At 41.4% G+C, this 26,721-nt stretch overlaps 2 protein-coding genes across 2 annotated transcripts; one reads left to right on the top strand and one right to left on the bottom strand.

The window, feature by feature from the left end:
• Positions 1–930: 930 nt before the first annotated feature.
• nek1 (NIMA-related kinase 1) lies at positions 931–21,195 on the bottom strand. Its single transcript, XM_079575297.1, has 36 exons — positions 21,105–21,195; positions 20,591–20,739; positions 20,419–20,515; positions 20,248–20,345; positions 20,081–20,164; positions 19,937–20,004; positions 19,777–19,863; positions 19,403–19,457; positions 18,712–18,912; positions 18,553–18,625; positions 16,961–17,112; positions 16,759–16,824; positions 16,453–16,512; positions 15,995–16,042; positions 14,851–14,931; positions 14,558–14,748; positions 14,368–14,478; positions 14,037–14,136; positions 13,315–13,401; positions 12,383–12,466; positions 12,210–12,287; positions 11,667–11,762; positions 11,393–11,569; positions 11,260–11,316; positions 10,873–11,104; positions 10,675–10,800; positions 10,187–10,363; positions 9,227–9,427; positions 9,050–9,155; positions 8,659–8,735; positions 8,360–8,577; positions 5,843–6,000; positions 4,858–5,219; positions 4,631–4,764; positions 3,104–3,236; positions 931–1,125 (listed from the first exon to the last, which is right to left on the bottom strand). The coding sequence occupies exons 2-36, from the start codon at positions 20,705–20,707 to the stop codon at positions 1,112–1,114; spliced, it is 4,206 nt and encodes a 1,401-aa protein (XP_079431423.1). The 5' UTR covers positions 20,708–20,739; positions 21,105–21,195; the 3' UTR covers positions 931–1,111.
• Positions 21,196–21,621: 426 nt separating this feature from the next.
• On the top strand, positions 21,622–26,578 carry fbxl5 (F-box and leucine-rich repeat protein 5). The gene is made up of 11 exons (XM_079574834.1): positions 21,622–21,760; positions 22,272–22,487; positions 22,722–22,817; positions 22,894–23,089; positions 23,317–23,499; positions 23,796–23,921; positions 24,067–24,221; positions 24,298–24,380; positions 24,655–25,332; positions 25,664–25,812; positions 26,129–26,578. Exons 1-11 carry the CDS (start codon positions 21,677–21,679, stop codon positions 26,203–26,205), a joined length of 2,043 nt encoding a protein of 680 aa, XP_079430960.1. The 5' UTR covers positions 21,622–21,676; the 3' UTR covers positions 26,206–26,578.
• Positions 26,579–26,721: the final 143 nt, after the last annotated feature.

The following is a 26,721-nucleotide window of genomic DNA, read 5'->3' as shown; positions in this document are numbered from 1 at the left end:
TGTGCCCCAATCTATAATACAAAAAGGAGAAAAATGAATAGAAAAGACAAAATGTTATTTGAAAAAGTGTTTATTAATATAAAGATTTACATAATTTAATAGCAAATATTAATTACTATCATTTATTCCATTGCTTACATCATCAGTGCCGTTCAGCACGATCAGAACCTGAATTGTCTGGTAACATCAACCCTGCGTCCTTTGCTAAAGAGCCACATACACCAACAACAGTCAACAAGACGCACATTGATTTGAAATGTGAGACACGTGCTACACATTTAGGGAAAATAAAAATAACATAAAAATAAGAGGTTAACTGGTTGTATCGCTATGTCTGATTGGAGAAATGGGCAGCACCAGAGAGCAGTGGATCTCAAACTTTCTACAAATCTGAAAATACTGGGATTCACGTGCAAGCAAGTTGATACAGGCTAAAAAAATTAAATAAAAATCACTGCTACTTCAGGCTAGCGCAAATCAGAACCAACGGAAGTGCATCGAGGGAGTGTCATGGATTATAGCAGCCATTTCTATGCTTAAACTTGATAAAAAATACCAGGCCAGAAGAACTACGACTAAAACAGAGCCTACTAAGAAGTCATAAACAAAACAAGAAAAAAACAGTGAGAGAAGAGTCTTAAATGATATCAAACAAGCAACAGCCCTAAATACTTAAACCAAGTCTACAATGTGTCTAAACAGGGTTCCATTAATGTAACCTGTACCGCAATTTGAGAACCACTGCTGTTGAGAAGAAACCAAGAAACCTATTATAAAGAACAAGGTAGTCATTCATTTACGCATGTGGACATTCATGAATATTTGATCCAAACCTTGAGTCGACTTTGGTTAGTAAAAGAGTACGCACTTCTTAAAGCACTACAGATCCACTGATTAGAGTGACATCCGTGGGGGGGGGGGGGGGGGGGGGGCATGATAGTCAAAATGGGGGGGAAAAAAACGCCTGTAGTCATTTTTCATGCAAGTGCCTCGAACACTGTTGGGTGCGTCATGCATAGATCCCACCAACAATGTGCGAAGTCAGTGTGTCACGGGAAGACAGTTGAGCGCTAGCAGATTGTCAAAGCTGCCAGCGCCTCCTTCAAAAACCTTACTCGTCATTATCTGGAAGAGAGAGAGAAAAAAAAAGAGACAGATTGCATTTATATGTAAATAGAACAACAGTCTCAACGAGGTCACATGGAGCAGTTGGTTGGATGGAAAATAGCAATCTCGCAAACGTCTCCGCAACAGTAAGCGTGAGTGACCGGCAATATGGGCTTCTGAAAAAGAACGATGATTAGCTCCGTCCAAAATAGTACAAATAAGTGGAGTTTTACTGCTGTGTGTAACAAATGGGAAAACCGAGCCAGGCTACTCTGTGGCAGTTCCCACTAAGATGAAATAAATGGAAGAAAATGGTTCTGGGGAGGTCATCAATGTTAGAGAATAAAATTGTGAAATTGGGCCACGCTTTACGGTTGTACCATCTCTGCTTAACCTCTTAACCCCCACCTTAACTGAGCACATCTTCTCCAGTTCAAATCTAAAAGCTTCTGGTGTTGCTGTGAGGCACATTGAGTTGGACATGTACATGAAATGTGCCATACAAATAAACTTGCCTTGCCTTGCCTGGAAAGAAAAGGTCAAAATAGCAGCAAAAAAAACGAGACGTAAACATGAAAAGGCTACAAAAAAGTTACAAAAACGGCAACAAAAAAGTGATAAAAAAGCAACAAAAAAAGGATCAAAAACGCCACAAAAACACAACAAAAAAGACAAAAAAAATGTGGTGAAAAAGCTACAAAATCCTAACAAAAAAGTAATCGAAAACAAATCAAAAACACAACCAAAAAATGAGAGAAAAACGCAAAAAAGTATTAAAGGCAACAAAAAAGCAAGATAAAAGTTACAAAAATGACACAAAAACACGACAAAAAAAGGGTCCTAAATACGACAAACAAGTGATGACAACAGCAAAAAAAATTTATGAAAAACAAGTGACGAAAAAGCAACAAAAAATGGTCAGAAAAACAACAAAAAAGTGAAACTTAGCTTTCAAATAAGGCGTTATACTGGCCTATAGGCTCTATGTCAAGAAGCTTTTAGATTAGGGTAAAGCCGAAATGAAGAAAATGTGTTCGGTTAAGAGTTTAACTTTGGCTCTCAGGCTCTGTACGTTATGGCTTGCATATCAGTATGACGTACAACAGAGGTTTTTCCTGCAGGCTGGTCTCCAATCAGTCGAAAGCGTACCCAACTGCTGTAGATACAAATGCTAAGATCCACATTTTAGCTATAATGATTTCCACAAGCAAGCAACAACGACGAAAAAAAAAGCTCAGATAATTCTTTGTCTGCCTTTACATCTTCTACATACCGAGGAAAGTAAAAATAGCAAAACATAAAACGGCGAGACGCAGAGAGCTGACTTCAAAAACAGCTGACATCCGAAGGGAGAGCTGTCAAATTTTAAAGAAAAGAAAAGACAACCGGGTTGATTGTACTGTGGCACTATGGAGTATGAAGAAGAGCAGTCACAGTTCAGAGTATTTCAGATGTGTTTAGCCCCCTTTGAAGGGCTAAAGCTGCCGTAACACAAAGGGAGCGAGCAAAGATTGAAATGATTAAAAGCTCCCAGCTCTGACACAGCTGTAAGGATGTGGGGAAAAAAAAATCATCAGTGACTAACAAGCTGCTGACAAAACACTGAACACTAAGCAGAAAAGGAAAAAACAGCTGAGGCATAAAAACAAAGTACTAATTGGTAGCCACGCCGTGTAAAGTAGATTTTAAACTGATTATTGTGTGTTTTACGAAAGGTTACACAATACAGTCTGCAAAGAAATATCACAACTAACTATCTGGCACTCTCCTCAGAGCAAGATCCCGGGTCCGATCCCAGACTGCTTGGGGCCTTTATGGGCGTGTGCATGGTCTGCCTGTGCCAGGGTGGGTTTCTACTTGGCATCTCAATTTACCACATCAACCCAACACTTGTAATTGGATTCCAGAATCTATGAGTCTTTAGGGAGATGACAAATAATGTGGGGGCCGCTCTTTTCTAGTCACAGTCCAAAGCAGAAGTATGTGTGTGCCTCACCTTCTTGGTACGCCCCATCGGCCATAACCAGGTGGAGGATGTTGGGGTAAAGGTGCTGGTGCTCCGTTCCCAAAATACTGAGGACCAAACTGGAGCCGAGGTCTATGTTTTCATCTTCATCTTCATGCATCGCCTTGAATAAGAGTGAGATTTCAAGGCATTCACTTGAAGGTCGTAACCATTGGTCACACATAGCAAACATAACAGTCACGGAACTAGCACTTAAGATTTTTACAACTACTAAAAAGAGGGAGGAAAGGAAAAGGAAACGTTTAATTGTGGTATCACGGTATCAACACATGATCATACTCATTTAATTTGGTTCTGTTGGCTAGTTTTACTTAATTCATGCAATCACACACAATCAGGGCTGGACTGGCAGAAAAAAATCAGCCCGGGTCAAGACCGGCCCTCTAAAAAAAAAAAAAACTGTCATATTCAATGCAATAGTCGAGGTGATGAGCAAAACAATAACCCTTGGCTTGAACTAAAACAATATAAGCTATGAATCGAGGACAATAGCTGCATGTTGTTTCTGCCGAATTCAAGCTAACACCTCAGAGCACTCAACACTTTAATCCTGTCATTAATAACTTGAAGGAACTTTTGTAAAATGACTTAACAATCTTAAAATGTGCGTTCCGTTAATGAAGTTCCACTCGCGACTGCAACACAAATAAACTTCTCAAAACCAACCAAATGATCCCACTGTAGATTGAAGATGAAATGGTAAAACTCACCACGGAGTTAGAGAGTAGTGAAAATAGAAGTCCCAAAAAGGCCAAACATTGTAAATCCTTTTATTGGAAACTAGAAGATTTACAAACTGTGCGCACTGACGACGAGGGGCAAGACAGAGTCACCTGACAACTCCCAGCATGCACGTCTTTGCAAACATTTGTCTAAAATGTATAAAAAACAGAGGTCTATGGTTCTGTGGGTCTAAGGGTCTGAGGGAGTTACAATAAACTATTTCCTCTTACATTTGCAATGTGAGGGGCATGAGTGTTATATCCGAGAGGCCCATTGCTCATTATACAAGATTATCTGGGAACCATGACTCAAGAAATCGTGCCACCAGAAGGGAATAAAAGGCGTCACTTTCCTCTAGTGGAGAAATTGTGTAATTGCATCTATGTAATGATAGAGATTCTAATGGCTTTACTCGTTAATTGTGGGCCGGTGTAAGGTATAATGGGCCTTATCTCAATTTGACTGGCCCAATCGGCCCAAAAGTACGTCGGCCCACCGGGAAAACTCCCGAATCTCCCGATGGCCAGTCCAGCCCTGCACACAATCCTCCTTCCCCATAGTAGTAGTGTTTCCGAGTCACTTCTTGCCAATGAAAACATGTTAATCCAAAGAGAGAATTTGCTTTAACTTGAGCAAACTAAAAATAGTGCTACAGACAATGCAATAAAATGATGCCACGGTGTTTGCTCATGCTGATTTATAGGCTGGTTATAATTGCTGCAGTCTTTGCCATAACAGTGAATGTAATGAGTAACAATGAGGATAAACAGGTACCTTGATCTTGTTGTAGGCCTCGATGAACTTCTCGAAGCCCATCTGCTGCTCCAGGTTGAAACGCAGCTCCTCGAGTCTACTGAAGATACTGTCCTGATGCTCAGCCTCACAGCTCTGATCATCCCCACTTCCGTCTATAAGCGCCGCGATTAGAAATAAAAACAAGCAGCAGGTTTCATTTAAATCTGAACGCACAACACGCTCATTGTTCTCCACGCAGCTCTTACCTGACTGCCACTCTTCATTTAGTTGCCTGTTGTTGCCGTCGCTCCCTCCTCCTACTCCGTTACTCAGCAACAGCCCCGCCTCCTCCTCGTCTCCCGGGCTACCGTTAGAGCCTTCGTCCTCCTCTTCGTCGTCTTCCTCCTCTCCATCCTCCTCTTCGTCATCATCCACAGCCATCAGGTTGTTGTCCTCCATTTCGTCTGCGATCCTCTGGAAAAGCTCCCGGTGCTGCTGAACCTCAGGGGGGTTCCCGTTAAAGTCACCCGCTCCGATCTCCGCGGGACATCCCATCAAGTCGCCCTCCTCCTGCAGCAGTCTCTCCATCGAGGCCCGGAGCTCCTGCAAGTCCTCGTCCTCATATGCACTGGGGAACAAACAATACAATACATCGTTTAAGGAAAACATTGGATGGAAATTGCTCTCACAGGACAGAGCTCATTCACATTAACCTGATGCAGGGCTTTGCCACTTGGGTTGTTAACATGGTAGTTCAATAACCTCAGTGCAATTTATGTGTCTATACAGTAGCCTATGATCAAAACACTATTTGTAAATTAAATTGGTTGCATAGTATATTAACTTACACGTTCTCGTATTAGAAGTTCACATCTACCAAGTGCATTGATAATGTGATTCAAATGATGTATTATATATTATATTATTATGTGTAAATATAATACCTATGGATTGTACACTGCTCAACCAAAAAAAGAGTAATTGGCATTGGCCGGAGTCCAGATCTTAACCCCAGTGAGAATCTGTGGGATGTGCTGGAGAAGGCTTTACTCAGTGGTCACACTCTCCTATCAGCAATACAAGATCTTGGTAAAAAAAAAAATGGATGCGCCGACATTGTAGAGGATCCAGTACCGTAATCAAAACTAAAGGCGATCCAACCAAATATTAGAGTGTGTAGCCTTTTTTTCGTAGCATTTTTTCGTATGCCAGGCTGTATTTGACACATTTATGACGTGACATGTTTCTTACTCCTCCGGCTCAGACTGGTCGTCCTCTTTGGCCGTCTCCTCCAGGTCCTCTATATCCAGGTTGTTCTCTGGGGCAGTGTTTGTGTCTCTGTTCCCCTCAGAGTCTCGCTGAGTGCTGAAGACACGACTGAGGTCTGGTAAAGAACACGTCCGCAGCATCTGACAAACACAAACCGTTCAGTCTTGCATGATGCTGTGTCTTAGTTAGGCATAAATTATAAGCAGGATGCCAATCAAGTTATTTTAAGACAGGCTTAAGGCAATGTATTTTATTAAGGTCAGACAGGGAAACACTCATTGCAATCACCTTGAACGTGTTAATCAGAAAATTAGGAACCATTGATAAAAGACACGGAATAATTCCAGACTGATTTACTGCACGTCTCAGAAGAGTGTGATTAGATAAGAACACCAGTGGAAACAAGCGGCGTGGCTGTAGTAGCGTTAAGATCAAAGTTGAGCCCAGTATACGAATATAGATTTACAAGAATATGAACAAGTTACAAGATGTGGGAGGAGAATTGTTGCCAAAATATAGTTCAAGTTGTGCTTGTTACAGAGTTTGCTCTAATCATGCATCATGCAAAACAACAGAGCAATGACTAGGAGTACATTAAGTTACAGGCCCTGAACCTGATTGTATTCTTGTAGTGGAATGACATTTGTTTTAACTTTGCTTGTAATGTAAAAGCAGACATTGGTAAAAAGTGTACCGAATGCATCTAAATAAGCATTTTGTTGACTGTGATCCAGCAGACTAGTTGCTGTTAGCATTAACCTTAAAGCTGCAGTACCTGAATTACTCTCAAGCAGTGAAAGCCATAGGTAGTTGCGTAAAATCTCTCAGCTGTTGTCTAAATGCATTTCTAGTTCTCACATAACCTTCTACACCGAATGTTCACTCGAGTTCATTAGGGTCTGTTTGTCTGTCTCAAAGGCTGCGTTTACAAAGTAGATCTATAGTTCCAAAAGAAGTTTACTTAAATACTACACTGAAAGAAAATACAAAAGGAGAGAGGGATATTGTACATCCAATTACACATCATTTTTTTCACTCAAACTTGGCTGAAAATACTGCTAAAATGGCGCTAGCCCGCAGTTAGCTTTGCCCGTTAGCCTGTTAGCTTCTTTTTCGTGATTCTATCACTGTGTATTGGGGCTTCCGGGTCAGAACAGGGAAAGCTGCAAGTGTGGTTTTCTGGCCAGAGGGGAGATGAAAGATCATCCCCTCAACACTTGTACACACTGCTTTAACATTGAATCTCCCTGAAAGTTGTGAAAAGTGTTTATAATCTCATTCCTGTGAAAAATTGGGACCTCAACTTTCAAATTAGCATTCCTCCTTCATTGTTTGTAAAAATACAAAAAACAACAACAACAAACAGGTACAGGCCCTTTAAGAATATTATTGACTATAAGGACACACTGTGTGTTGCACATTGCCAAACCGTCTTACAATATTTAATGCTTTAGTAGCAATTTATTTATTGAAGTCACAACATACTTACTGTCATGTTGTTTACCAACACTAAAAATTACAGTATAACACAGAGATTTGACTATCCATTATTGGGCTGCGGAAGGTGGACTTCAAATCCAGAGAGCTTGTTTGCACATTTGCACGGAAAGTTACCTCCGCTTTCAAGTTGTCTGCAGGTCATGGAGAGACCCGTGTTACATTACGGTCATATTGGTTTAGTGTTTGAAGATAAAACAAACCAGGATATTCTGTACTTCAGCGCAGATGTAAAATATCTCATTGCAGGACCAGGGATTGTACTTTCTTTTTGGCTGCTGGAGACGAGATTTGAACCATCACATGTCATTCGATCCACTTAGATTACCACAGACACTAGTGTCCTTGTTTGCAGATTTACCATGCAAGTCCGGGTAATAAAGGACCAGGATTTTGTACATCTCAATGTCCCAGCTGTACGTTGTGAAAGATATAGGTTGATGGATGCTGCTTTTTTCCCATCAGACCCTCTGCAGGTTTGGACTTGTGATTAATTGCTCTGGCTCCACTCCAAAGCCCCTCATTAATAAAGAAGAGTGAAACTCGACCTAAAAATACCACACGTGCTGCTGCTTGTATACGGCCAACTCAGGAGTAATTTCCTGAAGCTCGGCAACATCCGTTCAGCATCTCACTGAACATCTAACACTGTCATGTATCGGAGATGTGATCCTCCAGATAATGACTCTTTCTCATCAGGGGATCTCATTCCCGAACTGAAATTAAACTGCTGTGGGGGGAGCTGGGGCAAAGCTACATCAAAGTCAAAAGTCCCCAACAATATGTTCTTTTTGTCCTGATAACATGATGAATACAAATCCACTCCTATTTTGTTTCTCAATGATCCATAAAAATGCATCCAGTATCCATATGAAAGTACCGAAAGGTCTACTGCTGACCTGAAGCTAGCGACAAGTTTCAAACACAGGAGATCATAACCTTATTGCAGCACAGAGTCCATAGGGATATGGCTGAAATATCATATGCACAGGCAGGGGTTACCTTGGGGTTGTTGGAGTCGAACATGCCCGTGGAGAGGCCTATGAGGAGAGAGTCGTGATGCTTGGTGCGCAGAGGTGAGACTGATCGAGAGCGCGAGGCCAAGGAGGACGAGGATTCATCCACAGAGGACTGGGCAGAGAGCAGAGAGAGGGCAGCGGTGCGGCGGTGAGCCAGGGAGCACAACTTTATAAACAAAGGCTCCTCGTTCTGCGCCGCTCCTGAGAGGAACCAGAGGGTGGATCTAATTAGGATCGTAATAAGCACCGAGTCAGACAGGTCTCACTGCTCATTAATCTCACCAGTCGCTGTGGCTGGTTTCTCAGCTGGCTTTTCAGCATCGTCCTTGTTTAATGGTCTTGCATCACCCCCTGCTGGCCTAGAAAGAGAATACACATGCATGATTAAAATAATACCTATTAGATTCTTTCAATCGTTCAGCCAGACTATAGCTACCAATCTTAAACAAATCAATCTCACAAATCAACTACTGAAATGATTGACAACTATAACAAAAAAATTATAATAATTTGAGCAATAGGGTCCAACACAGGCCCTTCTTTTCCCTTTCCCTTAATTCAACATTTTATATATAGGAAGAGTTTGCATTCAGAAACAAAGCCCTTTTACTGTTTTGTGTAGCACAGTAAAAAGACACCATAAGTAAGTTATGACAGCAATATAATAACTCACTCCGGCGGTTGCACTTCCTGCTCCCAGGCCTGCTGCACATCAGCCGGAGGAGGTTCAAATGGCTTTGGCGTCTCCTCCAAAACTAATGACTCCACATCTGCTGGCTCTAAAACAAAAACAGATTGAATTAAATACCCAAACACTGAGGAAATATCGGATTATGTTAGTCACTCTAACCCTGCGTGTCTGTGAGGTTTGCTGGCAGTGGGGTGCTGTCCTCATTGGCCTTTGTTGCTTCCTGATGGGGGGCTGGTGTTGTAACCGCACTCTCCTTTTGAACATCTGGGCTCTGAACACCCACAGCTGGATCAGGGTCGAGGGCCGGTGCGTCGTTGGGCGTCCGTATGACTTCAACCGCTGCGGTCTTGTTCAGTGAAACTGTAGAGAATACAGGCATTCATAAAACTTTTATGCCAGAGGAATTGAGTAGTTAGTAAGTGGTACTAAATAGCACAATCGTAATTAATCAGAGAATACATTTAACTATTGTAAATACATATGATTGAAGATATCATAATCAGGGGCTACATTATCACATTTCTGAATTCTCTTTCCTGTAATCTTGTACTAGGTTCTTGGTCAAGGGCATAATAAAGATTTAACCTGTTGCGCATGTTTTGGGTCAATAAGGGAAAATCAGAGCACCTGCAGAAAATTAACCCAAACAAGGGCAGAACCTAAAAACTCTATCTTCTAAAACCTGATCTTCTTGCTACAGCAACCACTCAGCCACTGGGCCGCCAAGGACCCGGGATTACTCACAGAGCAACAGCTTATAAAAGCAGTTCTCCTGCTTCACACCATGTGAGGATGTTAACAGGTAAAAGAAGAAACACCTTCAACGTGAGAGACGAAATTAAGACCAAAACAGTCAGTGTAGGGAGAGAGTGGCAGGAGCAGCTATAAATAAAAATACAAAAATGTACTGTAAATCAGCAAAACAACACATTTCAGAACGTCTTTGCATCTAGAAGTGTCACAATGAATTTGGCTCAGTTCAATCAAGCCTAATTTTGAAACAGGTTCAATCTGAAACATGTTTTTCATAGTTCAAGGTTGAGGCAGCACAAAAACATTTAAGGACACCTGAATTTAACCTGGAAAAGATGCTTATAAAGATGAGATGTTTGGATGTACCGTTGATGGACAGGTCTTCGTCGCAGATGCTGGCGTTCTCCATTTTCTGAGTGAGAGGCTGCAGTTCTGCCTCCTGGAGGATCTTTAGGACGTGAGTGTCGGGGTTCACGCCCCATACTTTTCTAGGGCCCTCGTCCTGAAGAAAACTCAACTGAGACACTTCACTCACTGTCTGGTCTGAGGAACAAGAAAAACAGGGACAAGGGTGAATGACACTAGACGACAACATACGGTTCATGGTTTATAAAAATATGGCACTGTCTTATAGGTTGTGAAATCATAACATTTCCATAGAGCTGTGGCTCTCAACCTGTTGTATCAAATCTTGCATAAGGATGACTGTGTTTTAACCTATTAACCTGGGAAAGAATTGAACTTGATAATATAAGCAGAGATCTCTCCAAACTGAGCAATTATTACCGGCTTCATGTTCATTTTATTACTGTGCTCAAGAACACAAGTGATGTAACTTAAAGAAAATGGCTAACCAATTGTGGCGAGGCAGGTTTGCACCAGAGTTTGCTGAGCAACAGGAAGAACCAGTGGAACTCCAGCTTCCCACTTTTTCCTGTCTCCTCCAGAACAGGGCCTTTCCTCAGGAGATTCAGTGATGGCTGCAGAAACACTATGTGTTATTACTCTTTTCAATCACAGCCGAAAAAGGATCAGACAAACTATGAACTCACTGGTGGTTCTCGTGGCACATGTTTCGGTTAAAGTGAGCGCTACGGGCAGCTCAGGCACTTCGACTGCGTCCCACTTCCTCCGTTCTCCATTTGAAGACGGCCGCTTCTCAGACGCTGGAGTTGGTGCTGAGGGAGGACTGGGTTCAGCAACAGGTGCATCGTCCACCTCCTCCACTAAACTCTGGGCCTTTAGATTATCATTCAGTCGCCGCAAGATCTGTTTCTTCTCATTCTGGTTGCAAAGAAAATGTGGACATAAGTTAAATTGTTGTGAAACTTTTTAAATGTTATGAAATGTTGAAAAAATAATTCAAGAGTAATTAATACCAGGTTTATTAAAACAGTTATAGTCTGATCATTATAAGTCTCGGATTACTTTATACTCACTTGGGTGGCCAGTGCGGCCTCGGGGTCAGGCACAGTGTCTTTCAATGACGCCATCTGCTGAACATGTCATATTAGTAAAGAGGATTTAACACAGTGTTTGAAAAGTATGGTCTATGAATGAATGTGTACTGACAGCGCCAACGTTCTTGAGGGCAGCAGTCATGGATATAGCTGGTGTGGCGGGCGCGGTGGAGGGCAGTGCTGGTGCAGGGTCACAGGGACCAGCCTTTGGGGCGTCTGAACTGGAAGATGTTTCGATGGCTGAGGGGGGTCCAGCTGCTGCGCCGACCTTCTTCCCCCGGGCTGCCAACTTTTCATTGCAAAACACACAGCAATAGCAATGACTGGACAGTACTTTCTAAACTTAATCACCAGGTGAAACAGAGGAGTGACACATCGGGACTCACGTATTGCTCCCACTCTTTCTTCTCTCTTTCGTGAGCCTCTCTTCTCTTCTTCTCCAGCTGTTCCTTCAGGACAGAGGCACGGGCGTTGGCTTGGGCCTGCAGCAAAACAAAACAATAACACAATAACATAAATGTATTGTAGCTATAGGCTAAATGACCACCAACCCTTTGCCCGGTATTCACATTCACAAACTCACTGTCATTCAAACTCCAGTACACAGACACTACGGGATGTTGAGAAGTTGCCTAAGGACAACGATATGCACTAGCCTGAGCTGGGATTAAGCCATCTGCCTTTAGCTTGCTGCGAATGCTTTGTCACCAAGCAACTGCTGCTGCATTACAAGTTACAGTATTGAACCAGTAATGTTGTTTCATTCTTGTAGTGATGAGTCATTTCACCTCTCATCTAGGAGACAGTCTTCTTCTCTACAGAAAGTTAAATATAACATTGCAGACAAGCAATGCAAGGACCTAATGTGTTTCTTGCCTTCTTCCCTATACTGGCATAATCAGAGAGTGTTGAGTATACACAACGCTCACCTTCACAGCTTCAATCTTCTTCCTCCTGAGCTCCGCCTCCTCGCTGGACTCCTGACTGTCGGATCCGTCGCTGTCGAACTGAAACACAAACCGACGTGAGCCGAAAAGTCACAGAAACACAAGAGCGCTTGATAAATGAGGCAGACGGGTTCTCAGGTCAAACTGGACCGTACCTTCTCTCCTCGGAGCCGCGCTTTGATCTGCTGCCTCTCGTTGAAGTTCTGCAACCGAATCTGCCTCAGCCGCGCCAGGTACTCCTGAGAACAAACGCACAACTGTAACCAACCTTCGCAAAGTCACACAGATATTACAACATTAACGATGCAAAATACAGGCAAACATACACATGGTCAAAAATATAAATTACAACTGGATGCAGCAATTAATGCAAGGGTAGAATAAAAAACAAAACAGATGCTGAAAAAAAAATACAAAATGCATGGGAGTTCACAGTAATTGTCAGCCAGTCAACCTATTTTATTCCAGCAATATCAAATGAAATCCCTTCCACATTCATTGACAAAGACAGAGGCTGATTACTTGTATTTTCCCCTATTGCTACAGTGTGCAATATTTGTATTATTTGATTAATTGGATTGTGTATATTTTCATATTATGGTCACAGGCTTGTAACTAAGGACAATTATTAGCCAATAGTGTACACTTAAAAAACAAGTGCCTCGTCTATGGAAACACCAGTGACCAAAAATAGTATGTACCTTGGTAACGCTTTATATTAAGGTGTGCTCCTTAAGTATTAATAAGGTATTAATAAGCATTAATAATATGCTTGTAAAGTTTTAACACACAGCTTATTATACTTTTATCTGTTAACAATAATAGGCCATTAGTAATATGCTTATTCATAGCCAACTCTTAACCTAACCCTAACCCTAAAATGATTAGTAATGCTTATTAATACTTAATGAGAACACCTTAATCTAAAGCGATACCCATGCCGTAAATGGAGAAAAAAAACAGGATGACTGAACAGGCTAAACCTTTGACGTTAACAGGTTGGGCTTGGGTTGAGTTATGATCATAAGGAAAGCCAGACGTGCCATGGGTGGGATGGGGCGATGGTGGTACAGGCCTGGACTCCTACCTCCTCCTCTTTGTTGGGCCGAGTTCTCCTGCAGCGGACAGGGCCCGTCCGACTTCCTAAGATGGCTGCCAGGTTTTGCCGCAAACCCTGTTTACCGTTCAATTCAATGTTTAACCGCCATTGTCAGATTCCATCAGGAAATGCCTTTGGTTTACTTGCATGCTCTTTAGCCTTAAAGGAACAGGCCACCGTTTTTCCATACTGAGATATGTTCTTACCTGAGCTTAGACGAGGTGATGCGTACCCGTCTTTACGTGTGCACTCAGTCACACAAAAAGACCGGAGATGTTGTTAGCATTTAGCCTCTACGCCTCTCCTCTGGGGGTGAAGTTACTTTTGTGTCTCTATACTTGGATCCTGTAACTACTCACGTTACCGTACTTAAATAGGGAAACTGTAGAGGAAAGGAGGAGAGGCTAACAACATGTTTGGTGCTTGTGCGTGACTGAGCACACGCGTAAAGATCAGACAGGTACACATCAACTCGTCTAAGCTCAGGTAAGATCTTAGCTTAGATCTCAGTATCTCAGTATTTAAAAACGGTGGCCTATTCCTTTAACACTAAATTAGGTCTTATAAGAAAACAAAAAATATATTTGCATTTGAGTAGACTTAAATTCACCAGTGCCACTTTTGAGGGACATTTACATGAAAACAGCCAAGTATACAGGAAGCTACAGTGTGATGGAGATGTTTTAAAAGCAGAGAGTCATGGGACTTACCAGCTGGCCCTCGGCACGGACTTTGTTTATCAATGCTTCTCTCTTTCGTTGTAGAAACTCTTCAACTTGATAAGAACGTTCAGGAGGCATTCCACGGCGCCTAAAATATAGATGTATGTTTGATAAGTTTTTAAGGACGACTCAATTCACCAGCCAACACACCATAATACAACACATATAACTAGTAATTGAGCCAAAACTTCATATTAGCTCTGAAAAGTAGGGTTACATTTAGTTTACCAAGAGATTCAAAGGTTTAGTATCTAGCTTCCTACAGCGCTATAATAATGAGAAGCTAAAGATCATAGGTTTGTCAGCTTAACTAACTAACCTATTAATGTGCTTTGAAACATGCTGCAGCTTCAGAAGCTCCTGTTTGATGAAATCATGGTTTGCTTTGTCAGGGCCTTTGGGCAGCACAGGGCCAGCCGCAGGTGGGACACTAGTTGCACAACAGACATTTATAAACAAAAAATCCATAAATTATACCAAAGTAAAACTGGCATGAACTACGGACTTACCCAACAACACTGCTTGCAGACGATCTGTCCCTGCTCACATCTTTTGACTTTGGTTTTGCCATTTGGTCCAGCGCTGCGTGGTAGTGGTCATAGGGACCTTTGTTCTGGACAGTAACCGGGGGTTGAACTGCGGAGCTCGGAACGTGACAGGGGCTGACTGGTAAAGGCCTTTTTGCACCACCGACGAAGCACTATACAAAAAATATGGTATGCAGTCTTTAGGGCACATGTGAATCTTTTAATACATAACAAAACACCAGTTACACTGAAACACCTGAAACAGTAATTAGTACCTTTCTCTCTGGACTGCTTCCACCACTGGAACTTAAGACATGCTTCCAGCCCTGCTCCCTGGCCTGGTTTATCCGATTGATCTGTAAAGAACACATCACATTCATTTATTATTTAGGCCTGAGATGGAGCGCACACTGTGTGGAGGCAATGGTTTGGCCCACGAGAGCGGTAGCCCGTACACTCAGACTAATTCACTTAGTTACATACAACTTCCACAACAACCACCAAGTAAACCAAGAAATAAATACTGCCGATTGTGTGTACAGTATTGTTCTGTGTTTTTTACACCATCATTTTCTGGGTCCCTTAATATTCAGTGGAAACCAGATGTTGACCCGGTGAAGATGCTGGCTGAAACTGATAAGTTTGTCATCATCCAGAGTGAAACAAGTAATGTATCGACGGGCTGAGAGGATACTCTGCCAGGAAGAAGCCCTTAATTAAAGACTTTAATTTTTGGAGACATATCCCTAACCATCGTCATGATTGGAGGAAAAAGGGAGAATATAGCCTGAGAATCAAAACTTTAAATACGAGGGTGGCAGCATCATGCTGTGGGGTTGTTTTGCTGTGGGAGGGACTGGTGCACTTCACAAAATAGATCTAGATAGACATCATGAAGAAAGAACACTATATGGAAATATTGAAGCAACGTCTCAAGACATCAGCCAGGAAGTTAAAGCTTGGGCGCAGATGTGTCTTCCAAATGAACTATCACCCAAAGTATACTGCCAGGCTGGTTACAAAGTGGCTGAAGGATAACAACGTCAATGTTATGATGTGGCCATCACAAAGTCCTAATCTGAATCCAGTTGAAAATGTCTGGGCAGAGCTGAAAAGGCATGTGCTTGCAAGGTGGCTACAAATGTGTCTCAGTTACACCAGTTCTTTATGGAGGCATGGACCACAGTTTAAAGGCAAAGTATTACCAAATATTAATGAAATGGATGTAATTCTTGAAATTCCAATTGAAATTCCAAACTTTTTATAAAGTGTATGAAACAATCTGATTCCCACTGTAATTTATGAAGTCTATATAGTAAACCTCATATTTGGGAGAAAAACTTGCTTGAACATTGCTCAGTGATATATGCATGACTATAGACCTATATTAGATATTGATAAACCCATTAGACAACCTACCTTTTCCTTTTCATATCTCTTCATTTGCTCTGCTTTCAACAAGAACATCTGTAGAAAACATATACAGTCACTTTATGCAAACATGTAATAAAGAGGGTTTATACAGGCAGAAGCAAGCCAAATGTAACACTTTTTAATGCAAGTTTTTAATGCGAAAACTATATTTTAATGCCACAAATGCAGGAAAAAAAAAATCACTACAGGAAAGAAGATTGGACAAAACGGGAAACCTTTCAGCAAAAAAATGAGGTCAATATCAGGCAAAACTGTGTCATAATATTGGTATTTAAGGGAATAAGAGTAAAAATTGTTGAGCGTTGTCATTATTTTCCAATTAATAATTAATGCTTTTTAATGACATTTAAGGCCTTGATTTTGGCTAAATTAGTTAAATTACTTTTCATGCTTTTTAATGCCCTGCGGAAACCCTGATCAAGGTGTCATCAGAAGACACTCACCTGCTCTCTCTGTTTCCTCTCCTTCTCAATCAGCTCCATCCTCCTCTTCCTCATTCCCTCCTGGAAACAAAGACAGTACCGTTTCAAAATAAGCTGCAAAATGTGGTCAAAGGAAGGGTAGCTGTGTCACTGCTGGACTGGAAAGGAGGGGAAAAAAGTTAGTGAACAAATCAGAGGGAAACAACAGCTTGTCCTTAAGTCTCATTCAAATGCATTTCAGTGGAACACAACACAAAAATTCTGGGCCTTAGTTGTGTCAACAGGGAAGTAAAGTTAATTTATTTTGCATGGGCCTCTTTGGTGTACCTCGTGTTTCTTTCTCTCTTGCTCCACTTGACTCACTCTCCTCTGGGGGGCTGCGGGGGGAGGGGCCTGAGCGACATACACAACACGGTGGTTCAGACATGACAGACACGCCCTTTTCTTCAAGCACACATGAACACAGGCACTCATGGATGAAGCCTTAACAGGGAGGACGTCATTGAATTGCAGGGGATAGACTACAGACCTGTTTTTGTTTGACAGATGGTTTCTTGTCCACAGCCTTCTTAGCTGCGTCCGGAACCTTCTTTATGGTTAAAGGCACTCCATATTTGCAGGCTGGTTTGGTGATCTTCTGGGCTGGAGCAAGTGGAACGGCACCAGGAGCAGGGCGCTTGGCTAGTCACAGCAGAAATACAGAAAGTATAAAATGTCTTTGGTGATACTCCCCATGTTGTACATAAATGCAGCCTGTTCATCCCTCTACAAGTAAAAAAGATAGAATTAAAAATAGATGTATGACATGCACCGAAATTCAGAGTGGACCTTACTATATGGGCAGGGTTTGAGTGGCTTTTGGGCGGGTTTGGGTTCCGATACTTGGCAGCCCTGGTATTAAGTATTATGGAAGATTTTTTGCAAATGTATGCTTTGAATCGTTTTAACATTGAAATAACATTTTTTCAAGGCTTTTAAAATGAAAATGAAAACAATTACCTTTAAAACATTCACTGTATTTTTCAATCTAATTCAACAGTCTAAATTCAGAGTGTGAAATTTGCAATAGAAAAACATTCAAATGGAAAAATTTGCCCTTAAAATATTCCATATTTAAAGAATCAAGCCCTTAAATTCAACAGTAGAAATTCAGAGTGAAATTCTCAGGGAAAAAATTCACACAGAACTTCCTGGACATCAAGGCATGAGCAATGATTCTGGATGACTGAGAGCTGAGATGCAGGATGTTTCCTATTGGTTTGTGTCTTTAGTCGGTGGGACTTACAGATGAGGAAACGGGAATACGAGCAATCGCTGTTATCGTTTACTTCCGCAATTTTCGCCGGATGTTTGGTAGGCAGCTGATGCATACAGGCCTCTAACTCGGTTTTATAAAATGATAGATCTGTTACAGCACAAGAGAAGCAATACCCTGTTTATGGACATTGTTTTTGCTGATTATAGGATTTTAATAAAATGTTTATCAAATATGAAAATGTAAAATGCCTACCACGGCCAACGGATGTGACGACATCGTGATCGCTCGTATTGACGAGTCAAATCTAGGAATTTTGATTGGTCCCTTGCACCTTTTGCTGATCCAGAATTTGGCTCAACTCACTCTGGATCGATTGCTCAGGCCTTGGTGTCCAGGCTGTTCTGTGGGAATTTTTTGCTGCGAATTTCACTCTCTGAATTATACTGCTGAATTTAAGCAGTTTGAATTATGTGTTGATTATTCAGTGTCTGAAATTCATGATATGAGCACATTTAAAATTCACAGACATTTAAAATTCGCAGACATTTAAAATTCACATTCTGATGACACAAAAGATCTTCCATAAAGGATTAAGCATCATCTTGATTAAATAAATTCAGATACAAGTCATGAGTGGTTGGCACATGAATAATTGATGATTGATTGATTGTTTCAACCTGCCAGACATATTGACATTGCACTTTGTCTACTATAGATGGCAAACACATAGCTCTCGTTTTGCATTTTACTGTGCATGTAACTTGTGATTGAGCTGTGTTATATGTGTAGGATACTAGGAATGCAATGTGCTGCGTGATCAGCAAAACAGAAAAGAAACTGCTTCGTAGTGTAAATAAGCTCACCTGGTTGACCCTGCCCCCCACTCGCTTTAGGCTGCTTGTGAATAAAAGTGTGGTGGAATTCCTGAGCAATTATCTGAAACAACCACACAACATTCCATAAGCACAAATGTGTCGCCATGAAATCAATTTGTGATTCCATTCAAGCTCCATTTGGAATACCTGTGGTGTGAGGAAGCGCTGTATCCTGGAGGAGAGAAAGGGCTTGTCCAGGACGCTGCTGACGGACGGCCTGTCTCTGGGGTTGCGCTTGAACAGCTGTGCCAGAAGCCAGCGTAGTTCCTGGGAGTAGTGCACAGACACTGGAGGGTACGAGCCACGGATGATTTTCAACACCAGGTTTTTCATGTTGCCAGCTTCAAACTAAGCAAAGGAAATAATTTAAAGAAAATCATTAGGAACTGAGGGAGAAGAGGAGAGTACATGGTTACGTTACAAATAGTCAAATCTGTAAAAAAAACAATACATAGCAAAATAGGTTTTCCGTCAGACTTTGCACTTTTATACCCCTAACTGTGCCTGTCAAGTAACTTAAAAATGTACAAAAGCTCAGACTTGATTATGAATGTCCAAAGGATCTACCTTCAAACATTACAGCAATGATTTATGAATTCTATGTGAACTGAACACACAATTTTATCTATGGTGACAATATTGACAGGGGCACTTTTTGTGCAGCTATGCTACAGTAATACAATGTCTTTTAATCCTGGGTCCACAAAGTTGATTCTAGACATGCCAAACAAGTTTAAATCCGGTTTCACATACCAGTAAAGAAGGGATAAAACCATTGAAGCAGTCAGCATCGCAATGTTATATAAGAAAGACACCGATGTAGACACACAATACTTACAGCATGCTTAAGAGTGCACATTTCATACAGGACACACCCTAGGGCCCAAATATCACTGCAGAAGGAGAATCAGGGAAAGTGAGAGGTTACACACAAATAGACAAACAGGGATAAGTTGAGGGAAAACGTTGCATTCACACAAGTTTTAAGAGACAAATCACTGGTATCTTTCATGTAATTCAAAACAGAAATCTATACTTCCTTCATAAGACGTTGGCATAAATAGTCAAATCAATAGACTAGAGACTTGATACTATTAGGTCTACCAGAAATCATCATCTCACTTTGCACAAATCAATTTCTAACATGTAAAGGCATACAGACAAATGACTAGAAGACTAAATTCAGGTCGATAAATTCAATACATTTAGTACCTTTTGTTGTTATAGGGCTTATTTTCACAAATCTCTGGTGACAGATAATATGGTGTTCCGATGCACGTCCTTGCCAGCTCCACAGTGCTGTAACAGGAGAAGGACATCAATTATATTAAGCTTTACCAGTGTTGCACTGGTTATTCTACACACGCCGTACCTATTGAGCACTCTTGCAATGCCGAAGTCTCCAAGCTGTACAGTGCCATCCTTTGTCAAGAAAATATTCTGTTGACATAGGATTTGCATAAGATTTAGCTTTATATTAAACAGACATAACAGTATATTAATGGTGTAATAATACCTGTGATTTGATATCTCTGTGAAGAATTTTTCTGTCATGAATATGCTTTAGTGCCAGGCAAATTTGTACAAACCAGTCAAGGATCTACAAGAACACTCGCATGTTAAGAGGAGAATCATTCTGAACACAATTATGCATAATGAATGAGACTGATAATGATAACTTACTTGTGACTCTGTAAAAAGCACTCCCTTCTGTGAATTGATCCTTTTAAAGAGATCTCCACCCTCACAATAGTCCATCACAATGTACAGACAGCCTCCCTCTGGAAATTTACAGTGCATAAAATCCAGTGTAAATATTTTTTTCAGAGTCATTTCATTGCAGTTCAACCGTACCTTCAAAGGATTCCTTGTACTGAACAATGTTGGGATGGCTCATGTTGGCAAGTACAGCAACTTCTTTTCGAGATTCTTGTCTCTCTTTACTTGACATCTGCACAGTAATCAAGAAAAGCAAGTATCATGCACAGTATGGCTTAAAAAAGGTACAGTTTTCCTGGATATTTACCCCAGAAATGTTAATCTCCTTAATGACATATTGGTGTCCATCTTCTTTTGATTTCACAAGGATGGCTTTTCCAAATGAACCTTCTCCAATTTTCTTCACCTTTTCGTATTTGTCCATATTAAAGAGATGACACACTCGTCATGCCTGGACTGCGGGAGGAAAACACGTTGTAATGCAAGGCTTTGACAGATGAAAAAAAAAAAAGGTTTAAAAATATTATAGTACATTCAATAGACGCAATCGCCAATAGACGTTGTTTGGTCCCGATTGATATAACACAATTTAAACTTGGGAGTCGAAGACACACGTCTGTCTTTCCTTCCATCATAAGAAAAGAGTGATGCTGCGAGGAGGAGAGATTCTCTTCAGCACGATTGGTAGCAAGACTGATAGCTTCAAGCTAAGCTACAGCAGCTAATCAGAAATCACACTCATTCATCAAGAGAAAAGAGTCTACGAAACTACGAACTTTTACTGTTGGTTATAGATAAGCTCACAAAGCTGTTATACTCACCATTAGTGTTTTTCGTGCACTGTTTCCCGGAGATTGGGACACACGCTACTGTCATCGCACTCTAACTACATTATCATTTTGTTGAATTTTCTATTGGTTAGCGGTTTATTTTTGATGCGCCTATTGGTCTGGTTACCTGTCAATCATGTTGAACAGCGAGGCTCCGCCCTAATCAGGCTGTTGCTGTGGACATTTACCATAGCAACCGCTTTGATAACGTGAAAATTGTAAATAAAAGAAAGTACCTTCTTATGTAAATAAATATTTTCAAAGAAAAATAATAAATCTATCTAATCAATCGCATTCAGCATTTATTAATAACGATGATGATTATATCACTTTATATCGCACCAAAGACATTTGAAAACAAACACACACAGAATTCTGAGTGATATTGGTTGACACTGCAAAAAGCAATAAATAAATAAATAAAGAACATACAGTGTGTATTTTTCTTTTTTATAAAGTCTGTGTTTTCCACATTGGCCTACGAGGTCATGTGACTGGACCGTACACGCCTCCAGATTGTATCAGCGAGTCCAGATGACGCACTGTAGAACGGCAGTGTGAAGATGGCTCCTTTTCCGGACGAGGTGGATGTTTTTACTGGCCCACACTGGCGGATGAAGCAGTTAGTGGGCTTGTACTGTGAGAAGGTATGCACTGAATCAATATAGCGTTGAATGTTGAAGTTTGTTAAAGAATCGAATAAGTTGCAACCTCAAACGAGTCACACAAGCTAGCATGCTAACTAGCTAACACTCGCGCTGCACTAGTCTTACCAAACTACAGTGGGTGTTTTTGTCTCAGCTGCCACAGGACTGTGTAATAATAACAGTGTGTCAATGTGCGTGCAATTTACTGCGGCAACAACACCGATGTGTAGCTTTAAATATGTCATCGTAAAGCTGCAATTTGTAGGGCAGAGCAGCTTGCGTGATTTCTTATGCAACACAACAAATAATGCTCGAAATAGACTGTAGGCAGTGATATTTAGTCTGGGAGACTAACTGTCTTACCTATGAAAGCTTTTCATTTGGAATTCACTTTGGTTATTGTGATACTTTGCTGAGATTGCGCTGATAAAAACTTAGTTTATGCAGCGCATTATGGATTGTGTTTGTTATTGTACATGAATCGAACATCGTATCACTTTGTTTTTTCCAGCTATCACAAACCAACTTCTCAAACAACAATGATTTCCGCTCATTCCTCCAATCTCTGTGCGTCACCTTCAAGGAGTTTAAGATGCATGAACAAATAGAGAACGAGTACATAATCAACCTGCTGCAGCAGCGTTGTTGCACTGTGTACAATGTGCACTCTGACAACAAGCTCTCAGAGATGCTGTCTCTCTTTGAGAAAGGCCTGCATAATGTCAAGGTACGTAAACTGTGTTATATCATGTCTTGATTAATTAGAATTCATGTGATAAATGTTGAAAGTGGGATTTTCCCGAGGAAATAATATGGAATTCTGCCATTACTCATGCAACTTATTGAGGGCAAGAAGGCTATTTATTATTTAGCTGTGGAAGTCTTTCTCATGTTTATTTGGAATGAAACAATGACCCGTAAATAGCACTGTTGAATAAATAAATATGTGCTTTCTTTCCAGAATGAATTTGAGCAGCTGAACTATGCACAACAACTCAAGGAGAGACTTGAAGCTTTCACTCAAGACTTCCTCCCACACATGAAAGAAGAAGAGGAGGTCTCAAATTCCTAATTATTAAGTTAAGGTGTTAAAATTTTCAAATCAAAGTTTTAACAGAATGTATTAATTGCAGGTTTTTCAACCCATGCTCATGGAGTATTTCACCTATGAGGAGCTTAAAGACATTAAAAAGCAGGTGATTGCCCAGCACTGCAGCCAACAGCCGTGGGACAGTGCTGCAGAGGTGCTGAAGGGATTTAGTTTGCTGAGCCAGGCGGAGGAGCTGCATAAGGCCTTCAAATATTCAGACCATGAGAAGGCTGATTATGGTTGGTATTTTCTTTTGTAAATGATAAAGTCAAATAAAACTTTGAACTTGTATGAGTTGTTGATAGAGCCGTTGTAATATCTGTAATCTTATTTTACATCAAGTTATGAAGAACTTCATGTCTGTCTTAAATTTTAATCTTTTTTGTCAGCTGCAGTTAGTCATGTCAACCCAGCATTGTTGTTATTTCAAATCTCTAACAATATTTCTTCCCTCTCCTCTCTTTAGTGGATAAAAATGGAAATAACCATACCCACATATCCCAACTTCCTACGGAGATCATGCTGAGACTGTTCCACTATCTGGGCCCTGAGGATCTGTGCCGCTGCAGCCAGGTGTGCACCTCCTGGTCAGAACTGGCCAAAACCGGCTCTCTGTGGAAGCACCTCTACCCCGTACGCTGGGCCCAAGGTGAATAGAACATTTTAACATTTCTGTTGAGATTCTAAAGAGTGCAGTACGGTCAACAATTCTGACAAAAGTGAGTTTCTACAACGAATGACAGACTTCTATTTTGTCATTATTGGATTTCCCAGTGGACAGAACTGCTATTACTAGATGATAATTATCTGTAGTTTGTAAAGTTATAATTGAAATGGAAACGTAAATATCTGTATCTGTCAAACAATTGTAGTTTGCTTTATTCAGTGTTTGTATACTTCATATTTAAGACTAATTTAAGATAAGATAATGATTTGTTTTTGCAGGTGACTACTACAACGGCCCCCCTAGGGATCAGGACCAGGAGCCTGATGACGACTGGGTAAAGAATCGTCAAAAGGAGGGTTTGGCCTATCAGGAGTTTGACGAAGACGCTGATGTGGACGAGTCTGGTAAGTCCACAGACAACAGCTGTATGTAATGTGTGTTTTTATGCACATCAATAGCAGGCGAATCAATGGCAAGACTGGTTTGGGTAGGTGTGGTGTGGTTTGTTTTTATATCTAGTTTAATCCCTGGCCTTGTTTGTTTTCTCAGACGTCTCAGGTCACACAGACGGGTATGTGGCCATCAGTAACGCTCAAAGGGAGAAGAGGCTTCTGAACGGTCTGATCCAGAACCTTTTACCTGCTGTGGGAGCCTCGGTCAAGTCCATTGTTTTGGCTTACAGTTCCACAGTCTCCAGTAAAATGGTGTGTGGTGCATTAAACTACGTACATGTTAATGTGTTACAGTGTCACAGTAATATTCATAATTGACGTTTTCTAGGTGCGTCAAATCCTCGCTCTCTGCCCAAATATATCCCATTTGGACTTGACACAGACTGATGTTACCGATGCAGCATTTGACAGGTGAGTCACAGCTTCTGTAAGAAATGCATTTGCACCATAGTTAAGCTGTACAGTTTCCATAGTAACAGAAGATGAACTCGGCATCAAACAACGCTTTCCTTTTTCATAATCAGATTGCGACAAAAGTTCAAGGTTTATTCTGGTCACTGTGTTTTTCTCATCTTTGTAATATCACATTTTCCTTATTTCTTGTGAAAATGAAAACAAAACAACTGGACTTAAATATAGAAAGACGACACTGTTTGTTTACTGTGTGTGTTGTCTTTTCTAACAGCTGGTCATTTTTCGGAGCCTGTCGTTCACTGGAGCACTTGGACTTGTCAGGCTGTGAGAAGATCACTGATTACACTCTGAAGAAGCTGTCTGTGGGTTTAGGCGACCTCAAGACTTCCTCCAACTGCTCTGATCGAGCCAAGCTGATCAAAGCTCCGCCTATTCCCATCACTCTGATGGATGGGAGGAACCTGCACCAGGTTGTGAGGAAACGGCAGGCGGTCATCTTCAAACAGAGGAGCGGCCCGTGGGGCTCAGGCAGCTCGCCCTCTTCGGTGTGGGTGCTGGACTCTTCACAGCTGGGGGATATTGAGGACGCAGCCGAATGGAGCCGGCTGTCTGTCCCAGAAGTGGACTTTGTTCAGACTCAGTTGGTGGCAGGATCGTGCTGCTGCAGGAGGCGAGGGCTCAGGACTAGCTCTGTATCGTATTTCCCGCCTCAGTTTGTGTCTGCGGAGCTGCTGTGTGGCCACTCCACCTGCTGCAGCAATGACTCTGCTCTCAGGACGTTTTCAGAGCAGGAGTCCTGCAGAAGCAGCACTGCCGATTTTCGGACTAAATGCTCACCTTTTGGGGCGCGGCAGTGTGTGCAGCAGGAGCACAGGACTGAACTGTCAAAGCGCTCGCTGAGGTTTCTTAGCCTCTCCGGATGTTTCCAAGTCACTGACTCTGGGCTCAGGTAAAAGATATTTGAAGTAAAAACATGTCACAGTAGCCGTGATTAGGCTTTGTCTAGAGTTTAACTCTTTACGAGTGGATGACTCATTGAGATTTAGTTCTATACAACAGTAGTACAGCTCAGATGGAGTAATCACACGGATGAGGTTATACAAGCTCTTTGTCATGTAGCTTAAGAGACTCCTCCCCCTGACCTTTATCACTCTTCACTTTGGTTGCTGTTCTGTTCAGTTTATGCCAGTTCACTGTGATAAACTAGATTGTGCTATAATAATCCACTGCATTTTCTTTGCTGTGAGTGTCCCGTTATCTGACCTGCCTCTGTCTCTTAGGGCTTTGTCTCAGCGCGGGGGGCTTCCTGTGTTGGAGCATCTGAACTTGTCAGGCTGCCTCTTCATCACTGAGGTGGGGCTGCAGGAGCTGGTGTCTGCTTGTCCTTCCCTGAAGGATGAGCACTTCTATTACTGCGACAATATCAACGGTAACCTCATGGGAAATGCACAGATATTTAAAGTAATGAGTGGGCAGTTTGCCAGGTCACTGTTGCTCTTCACTGGCTACAGTTTGCTTTCATATTAATATGTGAATGATTTGAGGTGCAATAAATATTAACCCATCCCACACAGCAATGTCCTAGTGTGATGCTGAAGTTTAAGGTAAGTAGAGCTTAAACTGTAGCTGATCTGTGGTATCTTTAGTATGTTGGTAACTTGACAATACGTTTTCATAGTAATCATTAATTCTCCTGGATATTTGACTAGAGTGTGACCTGCCCCTGACCACTGTGTCTCCCTCAGGTCCTCTCGCCGACACGGCCAGCGGCTGCCAGAACCTCCAGTGTGGCTTCAGGGCGTGCTGCCGCTCGGGGGAGTGACCCCTGGTGTTCATCATGTTATTGCACTTTATCCTAGAAACACCATTTGCTGTAAGCTGTCTCTGAAAGGGTTTCTATTGCAGCTGTAACTAGACCGATATTTCCATTCTAATAGAAATTAACCTTGGACGTGGGTGAATTGGATTGTCAATGCAAATGTAAATAGACGTTTTGTTTTGGAGACTAAAAAATTCAGAACTAGAATTGTAAATACCAAGTGCTTTGTGTTGATACAGTATTTCATCCATCACTAAACCCACACCAATCTGCTTCTCCTGGTAGTTAGTTTCATTGTTATGTAGAGAATTACCTAACAAGGTCACATAACCATCAAACTTATCACAGACCTGTTCCTATTGTTGTGACAGATGACAATACAAATATATAGGCTATAGGCTTCTGTACTCTATAAAACTGAACTGCCCTGATAATATTATTCAGAAAGTGCGGCTCAACGCCTTTGTACAAGCATCTATGTTGAAGTATAGTTTTATCATTTCGTGGTACGTTTTATTA

The sequence above is a fragment of the Gobius niger genome (assembly GCF_951799975.1).
Source record: "Gobius niger genome assembly, chromosome: 17".
NCBI lineage: Eukaryota > Metazoa > Chordata > Actinopteri > Gobiiformes > Gobiidae > Gobius > Gobius niger.
This window is presented reverse-complemented; position numbering and strand designations above follow the sequence as displayed.

What these genes read in the sequence shown, in the direction of transcription:
- nek1 (XM_079575297.1), bottom strand. Translation starts at nt 20,707, where the DNA reads ATGGACAAATACGAAAAGGTGAAGAAAATTGGAGAAGGTTCATTTGGA. An exon ending in TGGGGGGCAGGGTCAACCAG is followed by an intron (nt 17,113 to 18,552) that starts GTGAGCTTATTT and finishes TGCTGTGACTAG; the next exon opens with CCAAGCGCCCTGCTCCTGGT. An exon ending in GTTTCAAAGCACATTAATAG is followed by an intron (nt 14,137 to 14,367) that starts GTTAGTTAGTTA and finishes TCTATATTTTAG; the next exon opens with GCGCCGTGGAATGCCTCCTG.
- fbxl5 (XM_079574834.1), top strand. Translation starts at nt 21,677, where the DNA reads ATGGCTCCTTTTCCGGACGAGGTGGATGTTTTTACTGGCCCACACTGG. An exon ending in ACCGATGCAGCATTTGACAG is followed by an intron (nt 24,381 to 24,654) that starts GTGAGTCACAGC and finishes CTTTTCTAACAG; the next exon opens with CTGGTCATTTTTCGGAGCCT. An exon ending in GTCACTGACTCTGGGCTCAG is followed by an intron (nt 25,333 to 25,663) that starts GTAAAAGATATT and finishes TCTGTCTCTTAG; the next exon opens with GGCTTTGTCTCAGCGCGGGG.